The sequence below is a fragment of the Nycticebus coucang genome, chromosome 3 (genome assembly GCF_027406575.1).
Source record: "Nycticebus coucang isolate mNycCou1 chromosome 3, mNycCou1.pri, whole genome shotgun sequence".
NCBI lineage: Eukaryota > Metazoa > Chordata > Mammalia > Primates > Lorisidae > Nycticebus > Nycticebus coucang.
Window position 1 is genome coordinate 117,600,443 of NC_069782.1, and position 12,963 is coordinate 117,613,405.

Below are 12,963 nucleotides of genomic sequence, written 5' to 3' on the forward strand. Positions count from 1 at the left end.
AAATATGGGATAAAAGTCATAGGAATAGTGTTAAAGGGACCAACAGGGCTGGATTTTATTATGGAAGTGAACTATAAAACAACACGCCTAATATACCTTGACAATTCATTATTGTATTTCCAAGTACTTATTCTAGAAGTCTCTATGTTTGTAACTGTAATGATGCACTCACAGATCAATTGTCTTTGAGGGTTTCTGGGTTTAAAACTGCTTTTAGAATCAGCTTACTTGACACACTAAAACTGATCGATATAAACCAATTATATTTTCCTAGTTACATCTAAACATACTTTTCAAAATGGTTCAGCTTGACACCCCCCTCTTTATTAAGAATAAGGAACAATGAATTCATTTGTTCCTAAAACAATGAATTTAACCTCAAATTTCAAAGACCTGATCCAACTGATGATATGTTGAAGAATACGTGTCAGGATCTGAAGGAGATGCCCGATCTGGTTGAAAGATGGTGTAGCTTATCAAAGTGGCTGAATACTTGAAAGGGAACAATACTCCTTTGGATTTACAAAATTGACATATTTATGAAATCAGTCACTGCCTCAGTTTCACCTCACTTAAAAGAAGAAAGTGAGGGTCATAATAGAAAACATACAGAAAAGAGAAAGAAAAAATTAATATATCCATTACCACCCGAGCTTTCAATGCCGATTGCCCACCAGACAATACTCCTATGAAAGAACATTGTAAGTATACGGGTGGGCACTTCTGTGTGCATACCCGGCCCCACCCCAAACACAAACCCATAGGGAAAACTCTGGCCTTATGCTATCCCTTGCTCTTTTCTCTCTTACTCCTCCTAACTCCTGGCAGTACGGTGTCAACTGAGGCAATCTGCTGGGGATGACCTGAAGAAGCAAAAACGGGGATTTTGTATTGCAAAGGGAAAAGGGTCCCTTGTCTAAGAAGAAAAAGAGGATAGAGCCAACCTCCAAGAATGTCAATGAAAGCATGAAGAAACGAAAGAGAAAACAAGAGAGGAGCCTACATGGCTGATTGTCAGAGAAACTTTCTATGGGGAATAAAGAATTAAGGGGGCAAAAAAGAGGATTTGAGGGAGCTTTCAGAAGTGGGACACACAGGGAATTAGAAGAGAGATTTCCAAAGTGTTGGTAAGGATGATACTATGTAAAATTTGGATATTCTTTAAAGTTCTGTAAGAGATACTAATAAGGACTGGAATTAATTTAAATTCCTTTTGTTGCTGGATTCTGTTTCTTTCACTGTAATAATATGCCAAGTTGGGCCATGACAAGCTCTTGAGTTATTCAGGTTTTAGTAGAATAATATTTACAGCAGGTGTTCCTGACACTGATTCCTGGAAAGACTTTAGGTTGCTGATAAGTGTATGTAATTTTTATGTTTACATGTGTATATATATATGTATATATATATTTTTTTAAATGAAGACTATTTTTATAGTCAAAGCTTTTATCAGATCCATTGAGGGCTCATGATCCTTCTCAAAAAAATAAAAAAAGGAAAGAAAGGAGACAAGGTATAATCTAAGGGCAAAAGACTAAGTGAAGAAATGTAACTGTAGGAGGTAACTGATTTCTGATTGTACTTTATAAGCTTAACAGGCTAGTCCAAATACACTCATTTTATCTTTGTTCAAAGACACCAATGTATTCCTTCATGACCTCCTCCCTCCCAAATTTCTCTCCTGACTTTTCTTGGTATCTGAAAATACATTTGGTAATTCCCAAAAAGTAAAGTAATCCATTAGAGTCACAAATAAAGTGGGAGAAAAGGACCACTAACATTTTCTGGAACTGAAGAGAGATGGGGAAAATTAGAGCGAAACCAGAAATTTACTATAGTTGGAGAAAGACATCATGATAGCCACTGAAACAAGGGAAAACAACACAAAAAATAAGGCTTGTAATATCAGGGTTATCAAACTGATAAAATGTCCCCTGTCAAGGTACATGGAAAGGCATTTTCAGTTATCACTCTTCTTTTTTTTTTTTTTTGTAGAGACAGAGTCTCACTTTATGGCCCTAGGTAGAGAGCCGTGGCCTCACACAGCTCACAGCAACCTCCAACTCCTGGGCTTAAGCGATTCTCTTGCCTCAGCCTCCCGAGTAGCTGGGACTATAGGCGCCCGCCACAACACCTGGCTATTCAGTTATCACTCTTCTACTGAAAGGGTGAAAGTATCATGTTTGTTACAGAAACCTTAACCCAATTTATATCAAGTAAAGCACCAAGTTATACAATCTGGTTGAACATTTAAATTATGGAGAGCAAATAGCTGAAAAGGGAGGAACTGAGAACCCCCCCAAAATCTGCCATTGTTTTGCTAAGTTCCTGTGAACCACCTACCCAAGTGCTTTATTCCAACCCCAAATGGGCGACACAGGAGCAGCTCCCAAGTCTTTCAAACATGCCTTCTTTCCTCATGGAAGAGTGGCAGCCACAAGAATACATCATTATTGTACTCTAGACAAAATTAAATATAGAGTCTTAGAAGACGGCCCTCAGCAAATCTTAGTGTTCAGGGCTTCATGGGTGGAGAATTAGGTATATTGCCGGCATTCATTAAATGCATATGGAATCAATGAGTAACTAAATGGATACGGGAATAAACAAACATGTTTGACCCCATTGCTGCCATTGTGATACGACTTTAGAGGCAGTGCTGGGCAAGAGAGAGCAACGCCAGGGAAACTAGAATTTACCCCTACATAAAATACTCTGCTTATCTCTTGCAGATAGCAGCCACTCCCTTCCAGTGGCTTGAGCCTTAGAGAGCTGAAGCTCCTCCCAGAGGTTTTATGGGGAAGCGGGAGATACTGCCTGATAAAAGGATCCTCCAAGGGATTTGGGGAAAAGGACGATGTGGTAAGCAGAAATATGCTCCTGCCAAAGATGTTCACATTTTTATCCCTAGAGTCTGTAAATATGTTATATGACATGGAAAGGAAGTTTTAAGGTTGCAGATGGAATTAAAATCACTCATCAGCTGAACCTGAGATTAGTCTGGATTATCCAGCTGAGCCTAATGTAATCGCAAAAGTCTTTAAAAGGAGAGTGAGATAGAAGGGAAAAAATGGTGAAATGTGGCCATTCTGGCATTTAACCTGCTGTCACTGGCTTTGTAGATAGAGGAAGGGGTCTCAAGCCAAGAGATGTGAGCACCTTCTAGTTAGAAGATGGAAAAAGCAAGGACATGGATTCCTTCCTACACCTCCAGAAAGAAACACAGGCCTGACAACACCTTGATTTTATCTGAGTGACACTCATTTTGGACTCTGATTTCCAGAATGATAATAAATGTGTGCTGTTTGAAGCTACCATGTTTTTGGTAATTTGTTAGAGCAACAATAGGAAACAGATGAGTGAAGAGGTCAGAAGGACTTGAGAGGCAGCTATGATGTTTTTTTCTTTACTGACTATGGGATCTTAACGAAGTTATTTCATCTCTTTGAGCCTTCATGTTCTCATCACTGTAAGGGATTAAGACCAGAAAACTCATGAAACTACTTTATATATATATATGTGTGTGTGTGTGTGTAAAGAATCCATTAAAATAATCCATTTAGGTGGGCAGTACCTGTGGCTCAAAATAGTAGGGCGCTGGCCCCATATGCCGGTGGTGGCAGGTTCAAACCCAGCCTCAACCAAAAACTGCAAAAAAAAAAAAAAAAAAAAAAAGGAATCCATTTAGGATTCATTTTTACCACTAAATATACTTTTTAATTTTTATGATGACTTTACAGGTTTTTATTTTTTCTATAGCCATTTTTAGGTTTGCAGCAAACCTGAGTGGAAGGTACAGAGATTTCTCATGTGCTCTCTGCACCCCGCCCCTGCACAGCCTTCCCTGGTATCAATATCCCCCACCATTTGTCACAACTGATGAAGAGTTTACATTGACACACCATTATTATCCCAAGTCTAAAGTTCACATATGGGTTCACTCCTGGCATTGTACATTCCGTGGGTTTGGACAAAGGCATCACGACATATGTCTACCACCGTAACATCAGGAAGGGATTTTCAATGACCTAAAAATCTTCTTTGCTCTGCCCAGTCATTCCTTTCTCACCTCTCATCCTGGAAACCACTGTCTCCGTGGTTTTGCCTTTTCTAGAATGTCATGTAGAGTTGGAATAATACAATATGTAGTCTTTTCAGACTGGCTTCTTTCACTTATTAATACTCATTTAAATTTCCTCCATGTCTTTTCATGGCTTGATAGCTTATTTCTTCTTACTGCTGAATAATAGTCCATTGGCTGAATGTATCACTGTTTATCCATTCACCTACTGAAAGACATTTTGGCTGCTTCCAAGTTTGGCAGTTATGAACAAAGCTGCTATAAACATCCATGTATAGGTTTTTTGTGGACATAAGTTTTCAGCTCCTTTGGGTAAATACTAGGAAGTGTGACTGCTGAATCATGTAGTAAGATAATATCTCATTTTCTAAGAAACTGCAAAACTACTTTCCAATCTGGCTGCGCCATTTTATATTCCCATCAGCAGTGAGTGAGTCCCTGTTGTTCCACATCCTTGCCAGCAACGTGGTGTTGTCAGTGTTCTGGATTTGGCCAATTCTAGGTGTGTAGTGGTTTCTTGTTGTCATTTTTAAAAGTGATTTTGGTATTAAATGAGATCTTTGAACTGCCCAGCTCCAGACCTGGCACACATAGGTGCTCATTATTCCTCTTCCCCTTCTACTCTCTTTTCTCTCCATCCTCCAAGTCACTGAGTGTCAGGATGCAGTGTAAGGGCCATCAAAGAAGAGAACAAGGGGAAAAATAAAATGAATCAAGAATAGAGAGTCAAGCCTGAGGGGTCTAGAATGCCTGCCTCAAACAAAGGTTTCATAATATGAAGGTGGTTAGGACTGGTTCTGTCATTTGTTTATCAGAGAAAGAGAAGAAAAGGAAGGGGGTGGCGTGTGGAGAATAGGAGAAGTTTTAGGTAGAGCAGGACAAGGAGAGGAGGAACAGAAAAAGAACACAGTATAGTTGGAATACTGGGTGGGATCCAGGCTGGAAGAAAACATGGTGTGATTTCCCCTCCAAGGACCCTGTACCTCCACTCAAAAATGAGGAAGGGAAGCTGAGAAATCAGGTAGCTGTTCCTCTTTCTTTTTAGTCCCTGGTCCTACACCATCCTTCACTCCAGTTCAACGTTACAGCAGGCCATATTCATTAACAAACATACATGAATCCAACAAAGGTAGGTTGTGAGTACTGGCATGGCAAGGGAAGAGGGGTACGTACATTTATGTGAAATTCCAAAGGTTAAGGATGGAGCTTTTAAAAGCACTGGAGAAATGCTCTTTTGAGGAGATTAGCTGAAAACTGATTAATGAAATTATATTAAGTCTCTGGACATTTCATTATTATTACATTTTAAAAAAATTTTATTATTTTTTAAATTAATATTAAATCATAGCTGTGTACACTAATGTGATCATGGGGCACCATACACTGGTTTTATACACAGTTTGACACATTTTCATCACACTGGTTAACATAGCCTTCCTGGCATTTTTTTAGTTATTGCGTTAAGACAATTATATTCTACATTTACTAAGTTTCACATGTACCCTTGTAAGATGCACCACAGGTGTAATCCCACCAATCACCCTCCCTCTGCTCATCCTCCCCCCTCCCTCCCCTCCCTCTCCTTTTTCCCCGTATTCTTAGGTTATAACTGGGTTATAGCTTTCATATGAAAGCCATAAATTAGTTTCATACTACAGCTGAGTACATTGGATACTTTTTCTTCCATTCTTGAGATACTTTACTAAGAAGAATATGTTCTAGCTCCATCCATGTAAACATGAAAGAGGTAAAGTCTCCATCTTTAAGGCTGCATAATATTCCATGGTGTACATATACCACAATTTATTAATCCATTCGTGGATTGATGGGCACTTGGGCTTTTTCCATGACTTAGCAATTGTGAATTGGGCTGCAATAAACATTCTGGTACAAATATCTTTGTTATAATGTGATTTTTGGTCTTCTGGGTATATACCTAGTAGAGGAGTTATAGATTGAATGGCAGATATATTTTTAGATCTCTGAGTGTTCTCCAAACATCTTTCCAAAAGGAATGTATTAATTTGCATTCCCACCAGCAGTGTAGAAGTGTTCCCTTTTCTCCACATCCAAACCAACATCTCTGGTCTTGGGATTTTGTGATATGGGCTAATCTTACTGGAATTAGATGGTATCTCAAGGTAGTTTTGATTTGCATTTCTCTGATGATTAAAGATGATGAGCATTTTTTCATATGTCTGTAGGCCGTGCACCTGTCTTCTTCAGAGAAGTTTCTCTTCAAGTCCCTTGCCCAGCCTGCGATGGGATCACTTGTTCTTTTCTTGCTTATACATTTGAGTTCTCTGTGGATTCTAGTTATTAAACCTTTGTCGGAGACATAACCTGCAAATATCTTCTCCCATTCTGAGGGCTGTCTGCTTGTGTCTTGGCTGTGTAGAAGCTTTTTAGTTTGATCAGGTCCCAGTAGTGTATTTTTGAAGCTGCTTCAATTGCCTGGGGGGTCCTCCTCATAAAATACTCACCCAGACTGATTTCTTCAAGGGTTTTCCCTGCACGCTCTTCTAGTACTTTTATAGTTTCATGTCTTAAGTTTAAATCTTTAATCCAGTGAGAGTCTATCTTAGTTAATGGTGAAAGGTGGGCGGCGCCTGTGGCTCAGTGAGTAGGGCGCCGGCCCCATATGCCGAGGGTGGCGGGTTCAAACCCAGCCCCGGCCAAACTGCAACAAAAAAATAGCCGGGCGTTGTGGCGGACGCCTGTAGTCCCAGCTGCTCGGGAGGCTGAGGCAAGAGAATCGCGTAAGCCCAAGAGTTAGAGGTTGCTGTGAGCCGTGTAACGCCATGGCACTCTACCCGAGGGCCATACAGTGAGACTCTGTCTCTACAAAAAAAAAAAAAAAAAATGGTGAAAGGTGTGGGTCCAGTTTCAGTCTTCTACAGGTCGCCAGCCAGTATCATTTGTTAAATAGGGAATCTTTTCCCCACTGAATGTTTTTAATTGGCTTGTCAAAGATCAAATAACGGTAAGTAGCTGGATTCATCTCTTGGTTCTCTATTCTGTTCCAGACATCTACTTCTCTGTTTTTGTGCCAGTACCATGCTCTTTTGATCACTATCGATTTATAGTATAGTCTGAGGTCTGGTAGCTTTGTTTTTATTTCTGAGTAATGTCTTGGCTATTGAAGGTTTTTTCTGATTCCATTTAAAACGAAGTATTGTTTAAAGATCTTTAAAGTATGACAGTGGAGCTTTAATAGGGATTGCATTAAAATTGTATATTGCTTTGGGTAGTATGGACATTTTAACAATGTTGATTTTTCCAGCCATAAGCATGGTATGTTTTTCCATTTTTTAACGTTTTCAGCTATTTCTTTTCTTAGAGTTTTATAGTTCTTTACAGAGATCCTTCACGTCCTTTGTTAGATGAACTCCCAAATATTACATCTTCTTTGCCACTACTGTGAAAGGAATAGAGCCCTTAGCTGTTTTTTCAGCTTGACTATTGTTGGTATATATAAAGGCTGCCGATTTATGAGTGTTGATTTTGTAACCTGAGACTCTGCTGTATTCCTTGATCACTTCTAAGAGTTTTGTAGTAGAATCCCTGGTGTTTTCCAGATATACAATCATATCATCTGCGAGGAGTTTGATCTCTTCTGACCCTATATGGATACCCTTGCTTGCCTTTTCTTCCCTAATTGCAGTGGCTAAAACTTCCATTACAATGTTAAAGACCAGTGGAGACAATGGGCAGCCTTGTCTGGTTCCTGATCTGAGTGGAAATGATTTCAGTTTAACTCCATTCAATACGACATTGACTGTGGGTTTGCTGTAGATGGCCTCTATCAGTTTAAGAAATGTCCCTTCTAAACCAATTTTCTTAATGTTCTGATCATGACGGGATGCTGGATATTGTCAAAAGCTTTTTCTGCATCAATTGAGAGAATCATATGGTCTTTGTTTTTTGATTTGTTTATGTGGTGAATTATACTTACAGATTTATGTATATTAAACCAGCCTTGGGACCCTGGGATAAAACCAACTTGGTCATGATGAATAATTTGTTTGATGTGTTGCTGGATTCTGTTCATTAGGATCTTGTTGAATATTTTTGCATCCATATTCATTAGTGATATTGGTCTATAATTTTCTTTTCTTGTCGGGTCTTTTCCTGGTTTGGGGATCAGGGTGATGTGTGCTTCACAGAACGTGTTGGGTAGTCTTCCTTCTTTTTCTACATTTTGGAACAGGTTGAGTAATATAGGTACTAGTTCCTCTTTAAAGGTTTGGTAGAATTCTGACGTGAAGCCATCTGGTCCTGGGCTTTTCTTTTTAGGGAGATTTCGTATGGTTGATGCTATTTCAGAAGTAGATATTGGCCTGTTCAACATTTCCACTTGATTCTGGCTAAGTCTTGGAAGGTGATGTGCTTCATCACTTTCAGGGATTCCAATGAGGCAGATATTAACCTTCTTCGAATTATCCCAGAGCTCTCTGAGAGAATGATTCATTTTTGCTCTCCATTTCTCTTCCTCTTTGAGAGTTTGGGAGCATTCAAAAGCTTTGTCTTCAATGTCAGAAATCCTTTCTTCTGCTTGCTCCACTCTGTTACTGAGGGATTCTACTGTAGTTTTCAGATCTTTGAGGGCTACAAATTCTTGCTTCAGTGCATCAAAATCTTTGGTGGTTTTGTCTTTTCATTCATTAAATTCTTGAGACAACTTTTGAATTTCTCCTCAAATTTCTAATTCTGACTTTTGAATAGCTCTTCCAATTTCTTTTTTTTCTTTTTTTTTTTGTAGAGACAGAGTTTCACTTTATGGTCCTCGGTAGAGTGCCATGGCATCATACAGCTCACAGCAACCTCCAACTCCTGGGCTTAAACGATTCTCTTGCCTCAGCCTCCCGAGTAGCTGGGACTACAGGCGCCCGCCACAACACCTGGCTATTTTTTTTTTGGTTACAGTTCAGCCGGGACCGGGTTTGAGCCCGCCACCCTCGGTATATGGGGCCGGCGCCCTACCGACTGAGCCACAGGTGCCGCCCAGCTTTTCCAATTTCTAATTCCAAATTTTCCTCTGTTCTATTAATCTTGTTTGCAATCCAAATTCTGAATTTGATTTCTGACATTTTGGCCAGCTGTTTATGAAATGGGATCTTCAGTGACATCTGCCATATCTTTCCTTGGGTGGGTTGATCTATTCTGGTTATTCATGTTACCAGAGTTTTTCCGCTGATTCCACCCCATGATTATTTCACACCATTTGACTTTTCCCTGGAGCTTTGTTGAGGATCCATACAGTGCTACAGCCTGAGAAACTGGGGACCTATTTGGTGTGGTGGGGCTAAGTGGTTCTGTTTTGTTTTCAGCTGGTCTCTGTTTGACCCTAGGGAAACAGTTATTCTGGGTTGAAGTCTCAGCTGTGGAGAAATACCAGCAATTAAGTCACCCCGCCCCCCTCCCACAGGCAGCAATTGGAAAAGGAAAATCAAACCTTCCTACAAACACATACCTAGGGCACCACTTGAATAGTCCTCAGGTGATTGGCTCAGTTCAAAAGGTCCAAATCAATTGTCTCAGTCAGCACCTGTCTCAGGTGTGAGAGTTTCAAAGGTCTCTGGGAACTGGATCGCAGGGGTCTGGTGACAACTCAAATATGACTTGCTCCTGTGCTCCGTGAAGTCAGGAGGACCCACCCAGCAAATAGAGTAGTCTGGGAAGGTTGATGCCTCCTTCCCCACCTTGCACCTCTGTCACACCCAGTCACTGATAGCCTCATAGGGCTGTGACTCAGTTGCCTCCAGTGAGCAGATACTCCAGGGGTTTGCACCTGCCTGAATCACAAGGGAATCTGTATGTGCTCAGCCAGGCCACTGCTCTCTGCCTCTATCCAGCAGGGGATGGTGAGGCTTGACAACTTCGGGTGCTTGATTGAAGTTGGGGGGGTGTTCACTCAGTTCCAGCCCCACCCCTGATTGATGTTACTGACAGAACAGAACAACTTTGTGGGAATTTGTTTCTGTCCCTGCTAAATTCCTCTGCAGAAAAGAAGCTGTTTTGAGTTCCCAGAACCTGTGCCTCAGGCCCTGTCTTTACTCCTGCAGGTTTGTATTTGTAGCACGGTCAGCTGTAGCCTCCTGCCTTCCTTTGTCTATAGTCTGATGATCCCCTGAGGGCCGGGTGCGTCCTAGGCTCAGTAAAGTGGTCCTCTGGGTCAGCCCCACCCTGGGAATTTCCCGGCTCTCCACCCGGGCCAGTATCGCCACAGGCAAACCCTTTACTCACAGGGCTTGTGTTTCAGTTCCAGATCTCTTCTGCGGTGGTTGCCATCTGAGAAGATGCCCGGCCTCCTCTGGTTGCCCAGGCAGACAGGGGTTGTGGCTTCGGAATATGCGGGGGTGGGCCCTTTTGTTGCCAAAAATGGTTGCTGCTTTGCGCCTCAGGGCACTGCCGCTCCGGTATGGTTCCCTCTCAGCCGACTGTCATCTCCTCACTCCCGTTCCACACAGTCAGTACTGACCAGCTGCAGTCCAGGCCCTGTCCACACCCCTCGAGAAATCACCCAAGAATCTGGACTCCTTGGGGACAGGCCTCCAGACCTCAGAGTGAGAGTGGAGGGGAGTGCTGGGAGCTCAGAATTGCAGGTCAAAACACCAAACTCATTGAGACCAAATGAGCAAATAAACAGATAAAAAGGCTACCAGACACACAAGCCCACAGATGCACAAACAGTCAGAAACACATAGACATACAGACAACAACAACTAAACAACAACAGAAAAAACAAGTACCATAAAAACAATGTTAATCATAAAATAATTGAGAAAAAAGGTAGAAAACATACAAACAAAATGAATGAGCAAACAAAAAAACCCTTTAGAAATCTGATGTTAGCACTCTCAGAAACCATAAGAAGGGAAGAAGAGGAAGAAAGAAGGGAAAAATAAAAAGTGGTGTTCATGAAAAAGTTAAAAAAAAAGAAAGAAAAAATTAAGAATAGAAAAAATAAAAATAAAAAAATATATAAATAGTAAAAATTAACGATAGTTCCTCCAAGAAAATGATGAGAAAAGAAAAAAAAAAGGCACCAACCACAAAGATATTATTCTTGTATGTATGTAGAAATATACATCTATATGTATGATGTAGGGATCGACTTTCGTAGGAATATATTTATAATGCATTATACTTTCTGGACACCAGGTGGCGCTGTGAGTGGTTCCCAGGCTTATACCTGATTCACTGTTTATACTGTTATACCACGGTAACCATCCTACCTGGCCAATTGCCATTTTGGATTTTCTATAAAAGTTTTTTTTTTTTTTTTTACCTAATTGTTGTGCAACCTCAGCTACTCTGTTCCAGACAGCTCTTCTATCCAACCTCCCAACTCAGTGCAGGAGTCCATGCTTCACAGATCTTTCCACTCTGCTCCCGTGTTCTCCTGCAAACTGGCAACTGCAATCGGCTGTGTCAGCCGGGTCTGGCTGCTGCTTGGTCCCACGTGGCAGGCCGCATCTCTCTGCCGCCACAGCTGCTATGCACAGAAACCTTATACTCAGTTTTTGTGGCTCTGGAGTTTTGAGTCCAGCCACCCGCCAGTTTGCTGCACAGCCTGAACTGCCAGCCCACACCAATATTCCCCACCAGGTCCGGTCTATTTAATCACTCCTGTTGTTCTGGGGGAAGGTGCCCGCCATTTTGGAGAATTCAAAATGTCTGTTTCCCGGGCGGGATCCCTTCTCTTCAATTTTCCCTTCAATTTTCCATCGGGTTGCTTAGTTCCTTGTGATTCTGAGTGGCTCCTTTTTCGGGTGCCAAACTCTGCTCAGGAATAAATTTTCCTCAGTTGAGTTTTGCCAGGAATTGCAAGCTGCTATCCTCTGTGAGGAAGGGGCCTGCTGGCCAGCATGGACAAACAGGGGAAATCTCTACAATAGAGTCTGTGGTTTTAAATTACACCTCATATACAGCAATCCGCCAATGGCTGCGCATCTTCAGCTGTCTGTCCACACCAATAATCCAGGCGGGGAAAAGGTCCAGACCCCCTTTCCTCTCACCTGATGACTTGGGAGAGGTGGGCTACATGTTCGTCCCATCCACCATCATGCTATGCCTCCCTATTATTACTTTTTTGAAGTTGATGTTTATATACACATGACAGCCAAAGCACATAAGAGCTCTACAATGAACGACAATGTTATGTTCTGTAGAATAGCCTCAAAGTATGATGAGAAAAATATGCTTAGTGGAAAATGCAAACATCCAAGTCTGAATAATAACTTATTCCTTTTCAGGCTTTGCAGCCAATGTAGACTTCATGACTACGGAGTTGTAAATGTAGTAGGATAATTTCAACATCCGAAATATAATAAAAATCACTGCTAGGGTTTGGAGGTACATTGTGTTGAAGGATTTTTTCTTAGATTTTTTGATGTTGCACAAGTTTAAATTGGTCATTTTATGTTAGGAAAAACCTATTTTTATTAACTCATCAAATTTTAAGAAATAAATAGATTTTAAACCCATTTTTTTCAGTTAATTATTTATGAGAAAGGCATAAGAGGAAACCTCACAAAGTATCATTTCTTTTCAAGGAATATTTATAAATCTCAAAGTGACCTTGCACTGCTTCAAAGTCCATTAACAAGATGACTTCTCTGTTTCCTTTTACCAGCCAGGCTAAAATTGAGTTAAATATTACTTAAAGACATTCACTATTGAGATTTTTCAATGCTTTTAAAAGAAAAAAAAAGTCTTCTAAAGTAACCATGACTTGTTTAAGTAAATATTTTCCCCAAAGGTTCACTGTATAATTTAACTTGAGAAGATATGGGTAAACATGCAATATTTTAGGAAGTAATTTACCACTTCCTCTGATTTCAGAAAGCCCTTTAAAATATATAAAATCTGTTGCAATT

At 40.7% G+C, this 12,963-nt stretch overlaps 1 protein-coding gene across 5 annotated transcripts in view; it reads right to left on the reverse strand.

The window, feature by feature from the left end:
* The window catches only part of RNLS (renalase, FAD dependent amine oxidase), a 282,593-nt gene that overhangs the window by 24,251 nt on the left and 245,379 nt on the right, over positions 1-12,963 (reverse strand). The window contains exon 7 of one of the 5 annotated variants that reach the window (XM_053585264.1): positions 3,575-3,648. The exons of the other annotated variants lie outside the window; for them this stretch is intronic. Within the exon in view, the coding sequence (XP_053441239.1) occupies positions 3,575-3,648 (74 nt within the window). The remainder of the gene's footprint in view (positions 1-3,574; positions 3,649-12,963) is intronic. 5 annotated transcript variants of the gene reach the window in all.